The sequence below is a fragment of the Oryx dammah genome, unplaced genomic scaffold (assembly GCF_014754425.2).
Source record: "Oryx dammah isolate SB20612 unplaced genomic scaffold, SCBI_Odam_1.1 HiC_scaffold_17, whole genome shotgun sequence".
NCBI classification, from domain to species: domain Eukaryota; kingdom Metazoa; phylum Chordata; class Mammalia; order Artiodactyla; family Bovidae; genus Oryx; species Oryx dammah.
The window spans coordinates 4,901,563-4,924,606 of NW_024070201.1; the positions used below are offsets into that span (position 1 = coordinate 4,901,563).

Below are 23,044 nucleotides of genomic sequence, written 5' to 3' on the forward strand. Positions count from 1 at the left end.
TGAGTCAGTGATGCCATCCAACCATCTCATCCTCTGTCGTCCCTTTCTCCTCCTGCCCCCAATCCCTCCAAGCATCAGAGTCTTTTCCAATGAGTCAACTCTTCGCATGAGATGGCCAGAGTACTGGAGTTTCAGCTTCAACATCAGTCCTTCCAATGAACACCCAGGACTGATCTCCTTTAGGATGGACTGGTTGGATCTCCTTGCATTCCAAGGACTCTCAAGAGTCTTCTCCAACACCACAGTTCAAAAGCATCAATGCTTCAGCCCTCAGCTTTCCTTATACTCCAACCCTCACATCCATACATGACTACTGGAAAAACCATAGCCTTGACTAGACGGACCTCTGTTGGCAAAGGAACATCTCTGCTTTTTAATATGCTGTCTAGGTTGGTCATAGCTTTTCTTCCAAGGAGCGTCTTTTAATTTCATGGCTGCAGTGACCATCTGCAGTGATCTTGGAGCCCAGAAAAAATAAAGTCTGACACTGTTTCCAGTGTTTCCCCAACTATTTGCCTTGAAGTGATGAGACCAGATGCCATGATCTTCGTTTTCTGAATGTCGAGCTTTAAGCCAATTTTTTCACTCTCCACTTTCACTTTCATTAAGAAGCCCTTTAGCTCCTCTTCACTTTCTGCCATAAGGATGGTGTCATCTGCGTATTTGAGGTTATTGATATTTCTCCCAGCAATCTTGATTCCAGCTTGTGCTTCTTCCAGCCTAGCGTTTCTCATGATGTACTCTGCATAGAATTTAAATAAGCAGGGTGACAATATACAGCCTTGACATACTCCTTTTCCTATTTGGAACCAGTCTGTTGTTCCGTATCCAGTTCTGTTGCTTCCTGACATTCATACAGATTTGTCAAGAGGCAGGTCAGGTGGTCTGGTATTCCCATCTCTTTCAGAACTTTCCACAGTTTGTTGTGATCCACACAGTCAAAGGCTTTGGCATAGTCAATAAAGCAGAAATAGATGTTTTTCTGGAACTCTCATGTATTTTCAATGATCCAGTGGATGTTGGCAATTTGATCTCTGGTTCCTCTACCTTTTCTAAAACCAGCTTGAACATTCTTAGGTATAAAATAACAAACAGAAATGTTGTCTATTTATCACTGAGCAAAATTATTAACTTATAATACAAGATGCAGAGTCATTTTTCTAGGTCTAATCTAGGTAATCTAGGTAGCTACAGTCTTAGAAATCTCTCTTCCCAGAACAGCCCAGAGAAAACAGTAGCACAGTACACTATGTATCTCAAAAATATTCACTAGTGTGGAGTGCACAGGCCCGCAGAGTACCGAATATTTTCCTTTGTTAATATACAGCTACCAATGATATTATCTTTTATGGGTTTTTTACTGTTTTTCAAATTACTAGTTAAAGGTAAGTAACCCAAAAGTGTTCCAACTGCAACAACAGAAGTTAGAAGAATATGAAACAAAGCTTTCAACTTCCTGTGGAAAAAAACAATATTTGATAGATATTTTTACAATAAAAATGACTAGCTGCTTCAGATAAGTATTTATATTATTTTGTTTCTAAAATTCCTTGAGAAAAAATATGCTAAAGTTTTGCAGTATAAAAATTAAGTTGATTTTCTGATCTGTTACTTCCAGGTCAGGTAGTCCATAAATGTATATTATAAACACTGAATGTGAACATAATCATCAGTTATCTGAAAATACTATTACTTCTGAAGATTTTCCATCTGCCAATGAATTAATCTTGACATGACAGGTGAAATCTTTTTGCTTATGCCACTATCAGTTCAGCCCAGATAACTCTCTTGTGAAGTTTACAGACAATAAACTTCCTTTCCATGCTCATAAAGATTTGGTGCATAAGAATTATTCTTTAACTAAGTATAAAGCAATCATGTAAGAAAAAATAATAATGAGACATGTTCCAGAAAAAGTAAACTTTGTAAAATTCCCTCTGAGAGCTAGTTGTAGAGGCTGCAACAAATGAAATACCACAACAGGCACGACAGCCAAAAGGAAACACCCAGAAATTGTTTTACATCTCCTGAGAAACAATATGACAAAGATGAAAAACTGAATGGGAGGGTTGAAAGACAAACTTTAAGAAATTTTGAAGAAAGCAGAACAAATATAAAGTGAGAAAATATAAGAAAGTTAGAGAACCAGACTAGTAAGCCCAAAGCCCAAATAAGAATTCTAAAATGCAAGAACAGAGAAATAAAGGAAAAGGAACGATTAATAAAATAATTTAAGGAAATTTCCCAAAACGGAAGGAGACAAATTTTTAGGTAGTAAGAACTCATACTGGACACAGTGGATGAAAATAAACCTAAACCAAGGCAAATCACTGTAACTTTAGAACAATGAAAACCAAGATCTAAACAATTCCAAGAAAGGGGGGAAAAAAAAAAACAAAAACAGGTTATCCAAACACAGATCAGAAATTAAAATAGTATTTTAATCACCAACAATGGAAGCTAGGATAAAATGGAACAACGCCCTCAAATTCATGAAGAAAACATAAATATTCCACTCTAGAATATTATTCCTATCACACAACCAACCAACCAAGAACACAGCAGAACGTTCATATACATGAGATCTCAAAACTTATCTTCCATGTACCCTTTCTCCAGAAGCTTCTGGGGCCAAGCTCCAGACATGAGGCAGTAGACCAAGATGGTAAAGAAGGATCGCAGGACAGCAACTGAGGCCAGGCAGAGAAGGAAGCAAGCCACAAGGCTCCAGGACAGAACGCTACAGGGGGCTGAGGAAAACCATAAAACAGCTGAGGCTTTGGGAAGTCTTCACAGAATATTTAGAACACATTTTTAAATAGACAATTTATGGAGTCATATTAACACTTCCCTTCCCAACTATCAGAAGTCAGGGAAAAAATGGTTATTCGTCTAAGAGATTAAGTCAAAGAAGCTCAAGATTTGGAATTACCAGGCCAAGGACTACAGAGATAAGGTTGAGAACAAGATTTTCATATGAAAAACAAGGGCATCACATTTCTTTGCTGATTAATGATGTTGAGTTTCTTTGCTGATTAATGATGCTGAGTATCTTTTCATATATTTGTGTCCCTGGGATTCTCCAGGCAAGAGCACTGGAGAGGGTTGCCATTTCGTTCTCCAATGCATAATAGTGAAAAGTGAAAGTAAAGTCACTCAGTCATGCCCGACTCTTAGCCAACCCATGGACTGCAGTGTACCAGGCTCCTCTGTCCATGGGATTTTCCAGGCAAGAGTACTCGAGTGCGTTGCCATTGCCTTCTCTGCTGTCTCTGATGCCCTGAAAAACAGAGAAGGTCCCCAGGCAAGGAGGCACTCTAAGTGCCTGAACAGGCAGAGCTACAGAGAAAGACTGGCCAAGTTCAGTTCACTCGCTCAGTTGGGTCCGACTCTTTGTGACCCCATGAATCGCAGCATGCCAGGCCTCCCTGTCCATCACGAACTCCCGGAATTCACTCAGACTCACGTCCATCGAGTCCGTGATGCCATCCAGCCATCTCATCCTCTGTCGTCCCCTTCTCCTCCTGCCCCCAATCCCTCCCAGCATCAGAGTCTTTTCCAATGAGTCAACTCTTCACATGAGGTGGCCAAAGTACTGGAGTTTCAGCTTTAGCATCAGTCCTTCCAAAGAAATCCCAGGGTTGATCTCCTTCAGAATGGACTGGTTGGATCTCCTTGCAGTCCAAGGGACTCTCAAGAGTCTTCTCCACCACCACAGTTCAAACGCATCAATTCTTTGGTGCTCAGCTTTCTTTACAGTCCAACTCTCACATCCATACATGACCACTGGAAAAACCATAGCCTTGACTAGATGGACCTTTGTGGGCACAGTAATGTCTCTGCTTTTGAATATACTATCTAGGTTGGTCATAACTTTTCTTCCAAGGAGTAAGCGTCTTTAATTTCATGGCTGCAGTCATCATCAGCAGTGATCTTGGAGCCCAAAAAAATAAAGTCTGACACTGTTTCCACTGTTTCCCCATCTATTTCCCATGAAGAGATGGGACCAGATGCCATGATCTTCATTTTCTGAATGTTGAGCTTTAAGCCAATTTTTTCTCTCTCCTCTTTCACTTTCATCAAGAGGCTCTTTACTTCCTCTTCACTTTCTGCCATAAGGGTGGTGTCATCTGCATAGCTGAGGTTATTGATATTTCTCCCGGCAATCCTGATTCCAGCTTCTGCTTCTTCCAGCCCAGCGTTCTTCATGATGTACTCTGCATAGAAGTTAAATAAGCAGAGTCACAATATACAGCCTTGATGTACTCCTTTTCATATCTGGAACCAGTCCGTTGTTCCATGTTCAGTTCTAACTGTTGCTTCCTGACCTGCATACAGATTTCTCAAGAGGCAGATTAGGTGGTCTGGCATTCCCATCTCTTTCAGAATTTTCCACATTTATTGTGATCCACACAGTCAAAAGCGTTGGCATAGTCAATAAAGCAGGAATAGATGTTTTTCTGGAACTCTCTTGCTTTTTCCATGATCCAGCAGATGTTGCCAATTTGATCTCTGGTCCCTCTGCTTTTTCTAAAACCAGCTTGAACATCTGGAAGTTCACGGTTCACGCATTGCTGAAGCCTGGCTTGGAGAATTTTTAGCATTACCTTACTAGCGTGTGAGATGAGTGCTATTGTGCAGTAGTTTGAGCATTCTTTGGCATTGCCTTTCTTTGGGATTGGAATGAAAACTGACCTTTTCCAGTTATAGGGGACTGAAATGCAAAAGTAGGAAGTCAAGAAACACCTGGAGTAACAGGCAAATTGGCTTTGGAATGCAGAATGAAGCAGGGCAAAGACTAATAGAGTTTTTGCCAAGAAAATGCACTGGTCATAGCAAACACCTTCTTCTAACAACACAAGAGAAGACTCTACACCTGGACATCACCAGATGGTCAACACCAAAATCAGATTGATTATATTCTTTGCAGCCAAAGATGGAGAAGCTCTATACAGTCAACAACAACAAGACCAGGAGCTGACTGTGGCTCAGATCATGAACTCCTTATTGCCAAATTCAGACTAAATTGAAGAAAGTAGGGAAAACCACTAGACCATTCAGGTATGACCTAAATCAAATCCCTTATGATTATTCAGTGGAAGTGAGAAATAGATTTAAGGGCCTAGATCTGATAGATAGAGTGCCTGATGAACTATGGAATGAGGTTCGTGACACTGTACAGGAGACAGGGATCAAGACCATCCCCATGGAAAAGAAATGCAAAAAAGCAAGATGGCTGCCTGGGTAGGCCTTACAAATAGCTGTGAAAAGAAGAGAAGCGAAAAGCAAAGGAGAAAAGGAAAGATAAAAGCATCTGAATGCAGAGTTCCAAACAGTAGCAAAAAGAGATAAGAAATCCTTCCTCAGCGATTAATGCAAAGAAATAGAGGCAAACAACAGAATGGGAAAGACTAGAGATCTCTTCAAGAAAATCAGAGATACCAAGGGAACATTTCATGCAAAGATGGGCTCGATAAAGGACAGAAATGGTATGGACCTAACAGAAGCAGAAGATATTAAGAAGAGGTGGCAAGAATACACAGAGGAACTATACAAAAAGGATCTTCATGACAAAGATAATCACGATGTTGTGATCACTCACCTAGAGCCAGACATCCTGGAATGTGAAGTCAAGTGGGCCTTAGAAACCATCACTACAAACAAAGCTAGTGGAGGTGAGCTATTTCAAATCCTGAAAGATGATGCTGTGAAAGTGCTGCACTCAATATGCCAGCACATTTGGAAAACTCAGCAGTGGCCACAGGACTGGAAAAGATCAGTTTTCATTCCAATCCCAAAGAAAGGCAATGCCAAAGACTGGCCAAAGAGGCCTTCTAATCGCCAGCTACAAGATGCTCAATAAAAGACTCTGACAGGGCCGTAACTCCTGCAGCTGAGGCCATAACTCCTTCAGCCACGTCCCTGAACACTTGGTGCTGCCAGGATCCCCACAGGCCAACAGCTGTGCCACCTTCATGTTCAACCCTCATGGGAGCATAGCTGCCACAGGTAAAAAAAGTCTTGCATCTATGCACGCAGAGTCACTTCGGTCCTGTCCAACTCTGCAATGCTGTAGAGTGTGGCCCGCCAGGCTTCTCTGTCAGGGGGGTTCTCCAGGCAAGAATACTAGAGCATATTGGCCAACATGGGTTGCCATACCCTTCTAGAGCACTGTATTTCCTGCTGCCCTAGCCACCAACTCTCTGAGTACCTGGTGCTGCCAGAACCCCTGCAACCCAAGCAGCTGCACCACCTCTGCACCTGGCCCTCACTGGGCAAACCTAAGTCCTCCAGGGCAGCCTTAGGAGCAAACCACAGTGGACGACCCACATACAGAGGTGGAAATAAAACCACAATTGAAACCCAGGGGCAGTGTGGCTAAGGAGTAAGACCTAAAACCTTCCACCAGCTGTACAAGCTGCATATTAAATCCAGACAATCAAATAGGTAGACTCTATCTATGGAAAATATAAAAGGCCATTGAGAGCTCCCACAAAAGAAAACACACTAGTTCTGATAGCTGTGGACATTGGAGGCAAGAAAACACAGGAATAGGACCAAATTAGAATCTGAGCTGCCCGCACAGCAGGTCAAGAGACCAGCAGAGTGTTGGAGGGCATCCTAGGGAGGTGAAATGTACTGTGAGTCCCAGGGAGGGAAGGGACCCTAACAGTAATAAATATTTATTACTCTTATCTTTTCACTGTTCTGTAGATACTTTTGGATGTTTTTTTTCTTTTTTATTCCTTGTTTTATGCTCCACTCTGATATAGTTGTCCATTTTATTGGCACTAGGAAATCTAATTAAGTCTCTGAGGTTTTTTTTTTTTTTTTCTGAGTTACATTTTTTATTGTTGTTATAAACCACTGGCTCTAAGTTGGGCTTTTGCAGTCCTGTAGACTTTTTTTTCTTTTCTTTTTAATTTTCATTTTTAACTTTTTAAACCTATTCTTATTTTTTCTACATTTATTCCTTTGTTTGCTTTTCCTACTGTCCTTTTCCCCTTGCAGTTAACCTTTCATGTATATAACTCTTTATGTACCTATATTTAACTTTGCATACTATTCTTTCTTTCCTTTCCTCTCAAAATATTTTTTAGTTTTATTTTCACTACTTTATTCCCCAACTGGCACCTTGCTTTAATTTTGTTTTCCAGTTTGTGTTTTACCTAGTTACTAACTGGCAGAAATAACTTTTGGTTTCCTTTGCTCTCCAGGTCAATCTATTGTACTTTATTTTTGTTGGATTGTTTTGATTTTACTTATGGGTATATATGTATATGTGTATATTCAGTCAAACTTTTTATTATCATCAACATCTGCTTCTACATTGGGCTTTTGCGGTTCTGTGGAGTTTTCCTTCTTTTTTCTGTTTTTCTTTCGTCTTCTTTTCTTCTTTCTTTTCTTTTCTCTTGTATATAATTTTAATTTTTGATTTTTAAAACCTATTATATTTTTTCTCCATTTATTCCTTTGTTTGTCTTTCCTACTATTCTTTTCCCCTTGCAGTTAATCTTTAAAGTATACAAATCTTCTTTATCTACCTCTATTTAACTCTGCATATCAATTATTTCTTTCTTTTCTTTCTTTTCTTTCTTTTCTTTCTTTCCCTTCCTCTCGACATAATTGTTAGTTTTGCTTCTCCACTTGGCACTTCGCTTTAGTTTTGCTTTCCAGTTTGTGCTATAGTTTTGTTCTTAACTGGTAAATATAATTTATTATTTCCTCTGTTTGCTGGGTCAATCTACTGCACTTTATTTTTGTTGGACTGTTTTGACTTTGCTCAAGGGTGTATATGGATCTGTGCATATTCCATTATTTTAATTATTATTTGCCTGATTTTCTAACTACCATTTGTCTGGGGTTATTCCTTGGTTTCTTGTTTTGGAGTATTTGATCTCACTTAATGCCAAAACAAACCACATGTTCCTGACCGGAGACTAAGCCCTGAGCCTCTGGAGTGGGAGCTCTGAATCCAGGACTCTGGACTACCAGAGAACTGACCCTCGGGAGTGTCAGATAGTGAGAACGCACACAAAGCAAACGGCTTGACTACAAGACCCAGCATCACCCAACCACCAGCAGCATCCTGTGCAGGACACCTCACCTGCAAAACAAACAAAACAAAAATTCAAACCCAATAATCACCATACAGGATTACCATCTCTCTCAGCCTTGCCCATCAGAGAAAAACCAAACAAACAAACAAACAAACAAATTTAGCACAAATCTCACCCTATACAAAGCTTACACAAACCACTGAACCAATCTTAGGAAAGCTGAAACCAAGAGGAAGAAAAAAATCAACCTGGAAGCTTGGGAAATGGTGACCTCAAACACAATAATTAAAATAATAATAATAATAATGAAAAGGCAAGAAAAATACTACCAACATAAATGAAGGAACAAATGAGAAATACAGAAATTCAAACAAAGAGGAAATAGGCAAACTACCTGAAAAAGAATTCAGAATAATGATAGTAAAGATGATCAAAAACCTTGAACACAAAATGGAGAAAATGCAAGAATCAATTAACAAAGACCTAGAAGAATTAAAGAATAAACATACAAACAACACAATTACCAAAATTAAAAATACTCTAGAAGGAACCAACAGCAGAAAATCTGAAGCAGAAGAATGAATCAGTGAGCCAGAAGATAAAATGGTGGAAGTAACTTCTGAAGAGCAGAATAAAGTAAAAGGAGTGAAAAGAACTGAAGATAGCCTCAGAGACCTCTGGGACAATATCAAATGCACCAACATTCAAATTATAGGTGTCCCAGAAGAAGAAGAGAAAAACAAAGGATATGAGAAACTGTTTGAAGAGATTATAGTTGGAAATTTCCCCAACATGGAAAAGGAAATAGTCGGTCAAGTCCCAGAGGCACAAAGAGTCCAACACAGGATAAACTCAAGGAGAAACATGTCAAGACACATACTAATCAAACTAACAAACTAAACACAAAGAAAGAATATTAAAAGCAGCAAGGGAAAAGCAACAAGTAACATACAATGGAAACCCCATATGCTTAAAAGCTGAATGTTCAGCAGAAACTCTGCAGGCCCAAAGGAATGGCAGGATATACTTAAAGTACTGAAAGGGGAAAATCTACAAGCAAGATTACTGTACCCAGCAAGGATCTCATTCAAAATCGATGGAGAAATAAAAATTTTTCAGACAAGCAAAAGTTAAGAGAATTCAGTACCAATAAACCAGCTTTGCAACAAATGTTAAAGGGACATATGTAGTCAGGAAATACATAAGAAGAAAAAGATCTACAAAAACAAACTTCAAACAATTAAGAAAATGGCAACAGGAACGTATATATCAGTAATTACTTAAACTGTTTAAATACTCCAACCAAAAGACACAGACTGGCTGAATGGATACAAAAACAAGACCCATATATATACTGTCTTCAAAAAACCAACTTCAGACTTAAAGACACATACAGACTGAAAGTGAGAGGTGGGGAAAATATATTCCATGCAAATGGGAAGCAAAAGAAAGCTGGAGTAGCAATCCTCATATCAGACAAACTAGACCTTAAAATAAAGATTACAAGAGATAAGGAAGGACATTACATAATGATCAAGGGATCAATCCAAGAGGAAGCCATATCAACTTTAAATATGCACCCAACACAGGAGCACCTCAATACATAAGACAAACACTAACAGATAAAAAAGGAGAAATTGACAATAACACAATAATAGTAGGAAACCTTAACACCACTCACATCAATGGACAGATCATCAAAACAGAAAATTAATAAGGAAACACAAGTCTTAAATGATATATTAGACAAAATGAATCTCATTGATATCTTCAGGACATTCCATCCAAATGTAGAAGAATACACCTTCTAAAGTACACACAGAATATGCTCCAGGATAGACTACATCCTGGGTCACAAATCAAACCTCAGTAAATTTAAGAAAATTGAAATTGTATCAAGCATCTTCTCCTACCACAACAGTATGAGACTAGATATCAATTACAAGAAAAAAAAAAACTGTTTAAGAAACACAAACACATGAAGATAAAAAACACGTTTCTAAATAACCAACAGGTTACTGAAGAAATCAATAGGGAAATCAAAAAATTTCTAAAACAAATGACAATAAAACATGACAACTCAAAACCTATGGGATGCAGCAAAATATTTCTAAGAGGGAAGTTTATAGCAATACAATCCTATCTCAAGAAACAAGAAAAACATCAAACAGACAACCTAACTTTATACCTAAAACAACTGGAAAAACAAGGATAAAAATTAAAAAATTAGTAGAAGGAGTGAAATCATAAAGATCCAAGCAGAAATAGATGAAAAACAAATGAAAGAAACAACAGTAAAGATTTATAAAACTAAAAGCTTGTTCTTTGAGAAGATAAACATTTCGACAGACTCATCAAGAAGAGAGAAGAATCAACAAAACTAGAAATGAAAAAAGAGAGGTTACAACAGACAATGCAGAAATACAAAGGACTATAAGAGACTATCAGGAACAAATATATGGCAATAAAATGGATAATCTGGAAGAAATGGACAGATTCTTAGAAAAATTCAATCTTCCCAGACTGACCCAGGAAGAAATAGAAACTATGAACAACCCATTTACAAGCACTGAAATCGAAGCTGTGATCAAATCTCTCTCAAAAGACAAAAGCCCAGGAACAGATGGCTTCACAGGTGAATTCTATCAAACATTTAGAGACAAGCTAATGCCGATCCTTCTAAAACTCTGAAAAAACTGCAGAGGAAGGAACACTTTCGAACTCATTCTATGAGGCCACCATCACCCTGATACCAAAACCAGACAATGACAATACAGAAAAAGAAAACTGCAGGCTAATATCACTGGTGAACATAGATGCAAAAATCCTCAGCAGAAGTTTAGCAAACAAAATTCAGCAACACATCAAAAAGCTCATACACCATGATCAAGTTAGGTTTATTCCAGGGATGCAAGGACTCTTCAATATATGTAAATCAATCAATGTGATATACCATATTAAAGTGAATGATAAAAATCATATGATAATCTCAACAGATGCAGAAAAGCCTTTGACAAAATTCAGCACCCATTTATGATTAAAACTCTTCAAAAAAAAGGGCATAGAAGGAACCTACCTCAACATAGTAAAGGCCATACAGGATAAAGCCTACACCAAACATTATTCTCAATGGTGACAAACTGAAAGCATTCCTCCTAAAATCAGGAACAAGACAAGGGTGTCCATTTTCACCACTATTATTCAACATAGTTCTGGAAGTCCTAGCTCCAGCAATCAGAGAAGAAAAAGAAATAAGAGGAATCCAGATCAGAAAAGAAGAAGTAAAGCTCTCACTGTCTGCAGATGACATGATACTGTACCTAGAAAACCCTAAAGATACTATCAGAAAATTACTAGAGCTAATCAGTGAATTTCACAGTGTTTCAGAAAACAAAATCAATACACAGAAATCACTTGCATTTCTATATACCAACAAGGAAAAATCAGAAAGAGAAATTAAGGACTCAATCCAATTCACCATTACAACAAAAAATAAATATCTAGGAATAAAGTTACCTAAGGAGACAACAGAAATGTACATAGACAATTACAAGACACTGATGAAAGAAATCAAAGATGACAAGAACAGATGGAGAGATAGTCCATGTTCCTGGGTAAGAAGAATCAATATTGTGAAAATGATTATACTACCAAATGCTATCTACAGATTCAATGCAATACCTATCAAATTGCCAATGGCATTTTTCACAAAACACCAAAAAACAAAAACTTGCACATTTCATATGAAAACACAAAAGATCCTGAATAGCCAAAGAAATCTTGAGAAATAATGGAGATGGAGAAATCAACCTTCCTGACTTCAGATTATACTAAAAAGCTACATTCATCAACACAGTATAACAGAAACAGAAATATAGATCTATGGAACAGGTACATGTAAAACTGGATAGCTACATGTAAAAGAATGAAATTAAAACACTTCCTAACACCACACACAAGATAAACTCAAAATGGATTAAAGACCTAAATGTAAGACCAGAAACTGTAAAACTCTTAGAGGAAAACATAGGCAGAACACTCAATGACATAAATCAAAGCAAGATCCTCTATGACCCACCTCCTAGAGTAACGGAAATAAAAACAAAAGTAAACAAGTGGGACTTGATTAAACTTAAAAGCTTTTGCACAGCAAAGAAAACTATAAGCAAGGTGAAAAGACAACCCTCAGGCTGAGAGAAAATAATAGCAAATGTTGAAACAACTGACAAAAGATTAATTTCCAAAATATACAAGCAGCTCATACAACTCAATACCAGAAAAACAAACAACCCAATCAAAAAGTGGGGAAAAGACCTAAACATATTTCTCCAAAGAAGACATACAGATGGCTAACAAACAAATGGAAAGATGCTTAACACGACTCATTATTAGAGACATGCAAATCAAAATTACAATGAGATATCACCTCACACCAGTCAGAATGTCCATCATCAAAAAGTCTACAAAGAATAAATGCTGGAGAAGGTGTGGAGAAAAGGGAACACTCTTGCATTGTTGGTGGGAATGCAAATTAATACAGCCACTATGGAAGATGGTATGGAGATTCCTTAAAAAGTCAGGAATAAAACCATTGTATGACCCAGCAATCCCACTCCTAGGCATACACCCTGAGGAAACCAAACTGAAAAAGACACGTATCCCATTGTTAATGAACAATTGGAGCACTATTTACAATAGCTAGAACATGGAAGCAACCTAGATGCCCATCGAAAGATATATGCAGAAAGAAGTTGTGGTACATGTACACTATGGAATATTCAGCCATAAAAAGGAATGAATTTTAGTCAGTTCTAATGAGGTGAATGAACCTAGAACCTATTATACAGAGTGAAGTGTGTCAGAAAGAGAAAGATGAATATCGTATTCTAACACATATATGAGTGAGTGAAGTTGCTCAGTCGTGTCCGACTCTTTGCGACCCCATGGACTACAGCCTACCAGGCTCCTCTGTCCATGGGATTTTCCAGGCGATAGTACTGGAGTGGATTGCCATATCCTTCTCCAGGGGATCTTCCCAACCCAGGGCTCAAACCCGGGTCTCCCGCATTGTAGACAGACATTTTACCGTCTGAGCCACCAGGAAGTCCAAACACATATAAATGGAATCTAGAAAAATGGTACTGAAGAATTTACATACAGGGCAGCAATGGAGAAAGAGACATAGAGAACAGACTTATGGACACGGGGAGAGGGGAGGAGAGGGTGAGATGTAGGTAAAGAGTAACATGGAAACTTACATTTCCACATGTAAAATAGATAGCCAATGGGAATTTGCTGTATGGTTCAGGAAACTTAAAACAGGGCTCTGTATCTACCTAGAGGGGTGGGATGGTTCAAAAGGGAGGGGATGTATGTGTACCTATGGCTGATTCACGTTGAGGTTTGACAGAAAACAGCAAAATTCTGTAAAGCAATTATCCTTCAATAAAAACATATTTTTTTAAAAAAAAGAATACCCTGGCAATAAAGAATGCAGAGAAATCTCCCTTGGGATGGTTCAACGAAAGAAAGGTGATGTAAAAAGAAGATACAATCAAAATATTAAAAATACCATGAAAGTATAAATAGAATGAATAAAGACATTTTATAAATCCTAAGAATATCAAAAATAGGCTTGAAGCCTAAAGGAGATAATATTAAGAAAAATCAAAGAAAATATTAACTAACAGAGGGTAAACACAAGCAGTTACAGACAAATCTATACCAACAAAATGTTTATACTTTTGTATTTATAGGATTTAGATAAATTAGTGTATGAACACCTGAGGAGACTACAGTTGTGATTTTAAACAATATGGGAAAATAATACACCCTTTCCAAAAGTTCAAGTACACAACACTATCAGTCTACTCAATATAGACAAGCAATACTTTTTAAATCCATTTAGGTAAAATCATTATTTTTCACACTGAACCACACCAGGTCTAAATGGGCTTCCTATTGTTTGCATCTGTGTGCTTCCTCTAAATGTTACCTGCATTGACACCGTGATCTCTTGAAGAGCAGCATCTGCCTCGTCGTGCTTAGTTTTAAGTAACACACTTTGTTCTCCAGCTGTTCTGTTCAGTTCAGCCACAAGAGCTTTAGCTTCATTTAGTTTAGAGACACCAGCCTACATTAATAGAAGAGACTGACAATATTAAAAGAAAAGGAATTTTATATACATAGGGTAAACAAAGTCTATAAGAATGAATGAAAAAAGTATAAATGTGTACAAATACCACATCTGCAAGTGAACTTGGGTTTTTTCTTATTGCTAATTATAACAATTTAGTCAACTGTTTAGTCATTAAGGTATAGAAAAAGACTCCACAAAGGCTTTAGAGAAAAATGGATCTTAAAGTATCACAGTAAAACTGAATACATTAACATATATTAATTAGCTTAACCAGTGGGGTTTCACTCAACTGCATTAGACAGGAAAGAAAATAGAAAGAAAAAAATATTCAGTAAACCCTTCTAATTTTTCAGTCTCATTAACTGAACAAAAGGACCTCAGGAACCACTCGTTTTATACTGGACATGCCTTGGTTTTGTTTGTCCATTATCCAACTATTTTATAAGAGACTGCCTTACATAGGGTGCTGGTTAGCAATCACTCCAAAAGCTTCGGCTATTCTTTGGGCAGGGGGGCAGGGTGGAGGGGGTGACCCTGGTCTGGCCATTCCACTGTCCATCAATAATCCAAGGAATGAACATAAAAAATATTCTCTCTGTTCTTTAATACAATTGCATTTTTGTCACAAAATGAATCAGAAGAAAGATAGCAATGGCAAAAAAAGGGAATGTAAACTTGGTGGCTCAGACGGTAAAGCTTCTGCCTACAATGTGGGAGACCTGGGTTCGATGCCTGGGTTGGGAAGATCCCCTGGAGAAGGAAATGGCAACCCACTCCAGTACTCTTGCCTGGAAAATCCCTTGGACCAAGGAGCCTGGTAGGCTACAGTCCATGGGGTCGCAAAGAGTCGGACACGACTGAGTGACTTCACTTCACTTCACTTCACTTCACACGGTATTTATTGAGCACCCAGTACAGAGGACAGGCATCATGGTGGTTCTTTACATTAGCATTTCATCTAACGTACACAAGACATTGACCCAATAAAGCTATAACTCAGTAAATTATTTACCTCAAATACAATAGAGAACTAAATCAGGAAATTAACTTTTCAAAGCATGTGCAGTTAGTGGCTTAATATAAATGAAAGTAAATCAGTAGAAAGAAGGATAAAGATAACTCTGTCAATTAATGTTCCTGGTTTCCTACCCTTACAAAGAGAAGCAAGAACTCTGGAGACAGAATGCTCTCTGACAGAATCTGAGGCTAGCATTCTAATAGCACACTTAAGCTGAAGTTCTACAATTACAGAAATACAAAGAGTTCCAAATGTACTAAGTGACATAAATCAGAATATAATAAATTATACATAATAATGAAATAAATATAAAATATACTTTTAAGAATGTTTAGAAAATATAATAAAGTCTACTATAAAACATAATATCATATATTGTTTTAATTAATAGTAGGTACTTTTGATTTCTAAAATAAGTTCATGTGAAAAAGACATTTAAAACCAGCACAATAAGCTATCAAAAGCACACAAATAACATGCATAGTGAAGTAAAGAAATAACTATTCAACCAAAAAAAAATACAAAACCATTACTATAAGCTAATGGGCAATATAGATAGGTGAGACAGTTTTCCAGGATACTTAATACAGTACAATATTTATTTATGGCATTGTGATTTACATAATCCTTGTCCGTTACACATAAATAAAATAATTTTAGATCACCAATAATGTACCTGCAAATGACTTTGCCTTTTTAATAATTCCTCTTTCTTGCTGCTACTAATGGCAGAATACACACGTAAAAAGGTCATATATCGGCTTGGTGTAGCACCATATGCTTTACAAGACTCGTGGATTAATAAAAAAGATTTTAGAAAATCAGGATCAACTAAAAAGAGGAAAAAAAATGACAATGTAAGTACTGTCCATTAAGAATTACAGAAAATAAATTTAACTATATCTTTTTTTACTCAATGAAATTATGAGATAATATATTTGCTTAAAGGTGAACAGGTATTCCTAGGTATTCATGCATAGCTTCCATTTTTCTTATTAATTTGCATTATTTTTTCCAGTGGTCTCTACACTTCAACTGTATGTATATACCTTTCCCTGTATTTCCCCTGACAAGTTTTATTGCTGCAAGAAAGATAAATCTACAGTTTCCCATGTCAATTAATTGGGACTACGTAACACGTAGTCTAAAAGCAAGCTTACTAAAAGCTGTATGAGTGGAAAAGATATACCAAACCAAATAACACCTATTCCCTCCTATGTACATGGGAAGAAACAGGGCTTCAAAAGTCACAAAATCAAGAACAAGCTCTCTTTAGATTCAATATACACATGTGTGCTCAGTCGCTCAGTCATGCTCAACTCTTTACAAACCCATGGACAGTAGTAGCCCGCCAGGCTCCTCTGTCCATGGAATTTTCCAGGTAAGAATATTGGAGTGGGTTGCCATTTTCTCTCCAGGGGATCTTCCTGACCCAGGGATCAAACCACATCACCTACACCGGCTGGCAGATTCCTTATTACTTGAGCCACCGGGAAGCCGATATATACAAGACCAAACACATTCTCTCTCTCTCGTTGTCTCAACCTATTCCCCTCTGTATTCCCTACCCCAGTGAACAAAATCAATTTCTAATAAATTTTTCCAAGCAGAACCCTGAGAAATATTCTTGCATCCTTCTTCCTTGCATACAGCAGCCATCATATAACCAATCCTCTTTGGATTACCTCCTAATACCACCCAAGCCCATTCCTTCCTCTTAGATTAGAAGGCAACAGACTTCTATACTAGTCTACAGATCCCCTGTTTCTCTGTACACCAATCTATTTCTAATATCTGAAAAAACAGGTGGATGCAGAGACTTCTCCAAAACAAGACTCTCGTTACATCTCTAACAAAAACCTGTCAATTATCCCAAATCACTAAGAAGTCAGAATCCAAATTCCTTCTGTAACATGACATGGAAGGCTCTTCATTACTGACCCTGCTTACCTTATGACATTAGAAAACGGCAATTATTTCATCAATAAAAGCCCGGTAAAATCAATTTCAGCAAAATACTACCTGATTTCTTTTTCTTTTCTTCTTTTCTTTTTTTGTCACTATATCTTTCTTCACCACCCATTTCACTGAGTAACATTTCAGGTATCTAAAACAGGAAGAGCATTTCTTTAAACTTCAATTCGGTATGAAAAATGTTTTTTAAGTAAATCCAGTATCAGATGTAAAAAAACACTTAATGTAACACATAAAAAGTATCAGTTGGACTTTTGTTCTAGGATTCCTTCCAGACTAAGAAAAAAAAAAACAGTACATCAGTCTTCAGAAAACATTTCCTAGTTGATGCTTTGACACATATATCAACCATCGACTGGAAATTAATAGCACACAGGAAAAGCTTCAACATCTCACTTGAAAAATGATTAGACTTTATGAAATGAAGAAACTAACAATTTTTATTGAATTAGAAAATAATCACATACCATTTAAAAATTACAAAGTAATAAAATCAAATGTTTTATTTGGTATCAAACTAATAAAATGCCTTCATGACATAAAGGAACAAGAAGGATTCTTACATTTCTTAGATGAGAAATAAGGAAAAATAAATGAAAATAATTTCATAATTGATATCAACATAATTGATAATGCTAAAAACTATCTATTGTCTAGTCATAGCAAGGTTTTTGCCATTATCACAAATAAGAAAATTAAGTAATGAACAGATATTAAACTATATAAAAAAAAATTTTAAACCCTATTTCTGGGGAACAAAAACTAAGTAGAACTCCAAACTTTTAAAATTAAGCCAAAAACCTCCAACTTATTTCACCTGATACAGTTCACATGCCTAATAAGAACAAGTGCAAGTAATCCAGGTAATTAGGTCAAAAAACATCTTTTTCTTCTCAGACTGAATAAAACGTTAAGATCCCTTAACTAGTGGAGTGTTTGAAAGTGCCGTGATCCTTGAGCCAAAGAATATTTTTTTCTCAAATATTTTCACTGATTTCTGAACATATACTGAAGCAACTGAGAAAATATTTTAAATACACACTTTTAAATCAACGAACATTTCTTTGGAAACTCACTTTCTTTAAAATACTCTATCCCTTAGGATAGAGTATTTTAAGATAGCTTGATTGTGCTAATCATTTCACAATATAAAATAAACAAAAACATGATGTACACCTTAAACACATACAATTTTTATGTGTCAATTACACCTCAGTAAAGCTGGGAGGGGTGGGAAAGAATCTATCCCTAAATAATATCCCACGTTAGGAAAGTTTTCTTGCCTGTTTTCAACCACATTCTACTTTGCTTTCACTCTACCTCCCAGGAGATAAAAACAGCACTTTGGAGTTGAATGAGTATATTAACACTATTCATTCTTACTAATATCTTGACCTCTCAATTCCTTGAATTCTTCTCCTTCTGTTATCTATCACCTTTTTCCCAGCCACTCTCCCCTACCATGTCAAATGGTCACATCCTAATACCTTGTCATTAACAATAACTGCAATCATTTCATAATCTCACTTGCAAACATCCCCCTCTTTTACCATTGCATTCCTGTCTAACCAGCTCATTCCTTTTGCAATGCAAACAATCCTCAAATTTCACCAAGACCTACAGTCTATTCATTCAACAACCTTTATACTGTCATTCACCATCTTCCTACCATAACTCCTCAGGTTCCTTGGCCTTCCCCTACTTTGTTGTACTCAGTCAGTTCAGTCGCTCAGTTGTGTCCAACTCTTGGCGACCCCATGGACTGCAGCATGGAGGCCTCCCTGTCCATCACCAACTCCTGGAGCTTGCTCAAACTCATGTCCATCGAATCGGTGATGCCATCCAACCATCTCATCCTCTGTCGTCCCCTTCTCCTCCTGCCTTCAATCTCTCTCAGCATCAGGGTCTTTTCCAGTGAGTCAGTTCTTCACATCAAGTGACCAAAGTATTGGAGCTTCAGCTTCAGCATCAGTCCTTCCAATGAATATTCAGGACTGATTTCTTTAGAATGGACTGGTTGGATCTCCTTGCAGTCCAAGGGACTCTCAAGAGTCTTCCCCAACACCATATTTCAAAAGCATCAATTCTTCTGCGCTCAGCTTTCTTTTTATAGTCCAACTCTCACATTCATACATGACTGCCGGGAGCCAGCACAAGGAGTCCTGCCCGTGGCAAAGGTCATGAGGTTAAGGGACCCGACAGGCAAAAGCGAGTTGGGCCTTAAGGGAGCCTCACTGGATCTGCTCGTGCTTCTGCCCCAAAACCAGAATCTGCCTGCCTTACTGCATTGTGCTTTTCGCCTACTCTTCTGACATTATATGGGGGGCTATCCCCCACCATCTCTCTCTGAAAAGGAGTTTACTTAGGACTCCAGTTAATAAATTTCCTGGGCGTGACAAGGGTGTTTCAGTCCCAAAACTTCTCTGCTGGCAGACTAGCTTGTGTGACAGGATTATCCACCCTCTTGCTACTATGTACATGATTGTTTACAATCTCTCAACCATAAACAGCACAGAGAGTTTGGAGTACTTTGAAAGTCTTAGTTAGCATAGGGTTTTTTTCTAAAGATAAAAATCATGTTGGTGAAGGGTTTCATTGCTGAGCTAATGATTGCCACCAGGCCTCCATATCCTTAGGCACCTGGTAGTATGTTAATCAATGTAATTGGAATGTAGAAAAAGAAATATAGTAGTTTTGATGTTAGCAATACTAGACTTTTGAGGTAATGAATTTTCTTTTGTTATAGATCACTGTACTCCTCTTTCTTTGTTATAAATTATTGTGTCCTTGCTATGTAAAAATATAACTTTATCACTATCTTAAGACTAAATAGATCTGAAGGGGAAACAAGTTTTCTGATCGATTAACCTTTATCAATAGAAAGGTGAGGCCATAAAATGTTAATCGGTCTCCAGACCAGAAGATATTGTAAAACAAATGTAAGACCCTTGTAAGAACAAAGATATGCTGAGAACACTGTCTTTAGATAAAGGTCGGAGCAGCTGACTCTGCGTGACTCTGTTTCTTACATTTATCTCTATGTATAACTAAAAGTATAAAAGTGGACCTGAAAAATAAAGAAACGGACCAGTTCCTGGAAAGACTGGTTTCCCCCATGTGGTCTTTTCTCGTTCTCTTCTTTTCTGGCTGAATTCCCATCTGGAGGGTGGAGGCTTGCCAAGCCTACTAATTTTGCCGGGGCTTCTAAGATCTGACCAGGGAGGCCTTAGTGTCTCCTCTCCTTCGGGAGAACGGGAAGATGTCTGCGGCCTTCGTAGGTGGTGCAAACTCCTTATATTGGAGTTTTATTGGTGTTCCATGTAAACCAAGTTATTCAGCATCTTTTCTCCACTTATTTTCCTGCTACACTATTGTTTCCTAATCTCTCTTTATATTTCTAATGAAATAGTTCTTTCCTAGGATGCTGACGCTGTCCCCTCTTCAAACTACCCTGGATCCACCGGGGGTGGACCCCGGCACATGACTACTGGAAAAACCATAGCTTTGACTAGACAGGCTTTTGTTGGCAAAGTAATGTCTCAGCTTTTTAATATGCTGTCTAGGTTGGTCATAGGTTTTCTTCCAAGGAGCAAGTGTCTTTTAATTTCATGGCTAAAGTCACCACCTGCAGTGATTCTGAAGCCCCAAAAATAAAGTCTCTCACGGTTTCCATTGTCTCCCCAACAATTTGCCATGAACTTAGCTTTCTGAATGTTGAGTTTTAAGCCAGCTTTTTCACTCTCCTTTCACCTTCATCTGGAGAAGGCAACAGCAACCCACTCCAGTACTCTTGCCTGGAAAACCCCATGGATGGAGGAGCCCGGTAGGCTGTAGGCTGCAGTCCACGGGGTCGCTAAGAGTCGGACACAACTGAGTGACTTCACTTTCACTTTTCACTTTCATGCATTGGAGAAAGAAATGGCAACCCACTCCAGTGTTCTTGCCTGGAGAATCCCAGGGACGGGGGAGCCTGGTGGGCTGCCGCCTATGGAGTCGCACAGAGTCAGACACGACTGAAGCAACTTAGCAGCAGCAGCAGTAGCAGTTCACCTTCATCAAAAGGTTCTTTAGTTCCTCTTCACTTTCTGCCATCAGCGTGGTGCCATCTGCATATCTGAGGTCATTAATATTTCTCCCAGCAATCTTTGATTCCAGCTTGTGCTTCATCCAGCCTGGCATTTTGCATAATATACTCTGCATATAAGTTAAATAAGCAGGGTGACAATATACCACCTTGATGTACTCCTTTCCCTATTTGGAACCAGTCTTTTGTTCCATGTCTGATTCTAATTTTTGCTTCCTGACCTGCATACAGATTTCTCAGGAGGGAGGTCAGGTGGTCTGGTAATCCCATCTCTTGAAGAATTTTCCACAGCTTGTTGTGATCTACACAGTCAAAGGCTTTGGCGTAATTAGTAAAAAGAAGTAGATGTTTTTCTGGAACTCTCCTGCTTTTTTGATGATACAGCAAATGTTGGCAATTTGATCTCTGGTTCCTCTGCCTTTTCTAAATCCAGCTGGTACATATGGAAGTTCACGGTTCACGTACTGTTGAAGCCTCACCTGGAGAATTTTGAGCATTTCTTTGCTAGCATGTGAGATGAGTGCAGTTGTGTGGTAGTTTGAACATTCTTTGGCACACACTCAAGTAGCAAAGCAAAGCCCCAATCCTGCTTAAATGCAAGTCACCACAATGCACAGGTGACTGGAGAAAAAGCACACAATTATACTGAATGGCCTCAGCTGAACTTTACAATCACTAGCCTCATGTGAACCCGTAATGCTATCTAGCTATTACTATCATACTCCACTCTCCTAAGCCTTTCACTCCTTCCCTCTTCCAAAACTATTTTGCACATCCTCTTACATCTCTTCAAGATACCAAAATCTCTTCCCTCAACTTTTCTCTCAAGTGATTAATCTTAGTTCTGATTTCACTTGGAAAACAGAAACAACCAGAAGTGTCTAAAACTTCCCAATGCTACTCCTGCCCACCTGCTTGGACCCAGACCCCTGTACTCTGCTTCCTTTCCTGTTGCTACAGATGACACTTCCGTTCTCCAAGCAAAGTGAAGTGAGAGTCACTCCGTTGTGTCCGACTCTTTGCGACCCCATGGACTATACAGTCCGTGGAATTCTCCAGGCCAGAATACTGGAGTAGGTAGCCTTTCCCTTCTCCAGGAGATCTTCCCAACCCAGGGATCAAACCCAGGTGTCCTACATTGCAGGCAAATTCTTTACCAGCTGAGCCATAGGGAAGCCCAAGCAAAGGCTTGCTCTCAATCCTTCCATTTGTGTAGTAGACCCATATGGTGTCTAGACCCAAGGACATTGCTCTACCAATTCGCCCCCTTTCATATAAAATACATGTTTTGTTTCCTTTCTTGCATTCCCAATGGCATATGAGCATGCTCCAGTTTAGCCCATCTTAAAAATTTTTTTAAATAAAAAAACTATTTTATTCCCACTTCCTACAGTTACTGATCCATTTACCTTCCACTTTATAACAAAATTCTTCAAAAGAGGTGACTATATTCACTCTCCACTTTTCTCATTCTTTCCAAAACACATTTCAATACAGTATTTTTTTCCACTACTAACTGAAACTGCTTCATTAAAGTCACTAAGGGACACAAGTTGCTAAACCCAATGATCAGTTTCCAGCCTTCAAGGACTTCCATGTGTCAAGTTCATCCTTCCTTGCTCCTTCGGAATGCTGTTTTCACTTGCTTTCCAGGGTTCACTTGTACTCACAACTCCTGTTTCCTATTTCCCTAGCGGTTCCTTCTCAGTATCCTTTGCTGGTTCCTGTTCATCTCAGCCTTTTAATGCTGAAAGTGCCCCTGGGGTCAG

At 38.2% G+C, this 23,044-nt stretch overlaps 1 protein-coding gene across 2 annotated transcripts in view; it reads right to left on the bottom strand.

Moving 5' to 3' along the window:
• The window catches only part of DYNC2H1 (dynein cytoplasmic 2 heavy chain 1), a 388,421-nt gene that overhangs the window by 243,174 nt on the left and 122,203 nt on the right, over positions 1–23,044 (bottom strand). For both annotated transcript variants that reach the window (XM_040257838.1, XM_040257837.1), the window contains exons 53-55: positions 17,240–17,324; positions 15,894–16,048; positions 14,056–14,193 (exon numbers count right to left, since the gene is read on the bottom strand). In XM_040257838.1, coding sequence (XP_040113772.1) covers positions 14,056–14,193; positions 15,894–16,048; positions 17,240–17,324 — 378 coding nt within the window. The remainder of the gene's footprint in view (positions 1–14,055; positions 14,194–15,893; positions 16,049–17,239; positions 17,325–23,044) is intronic.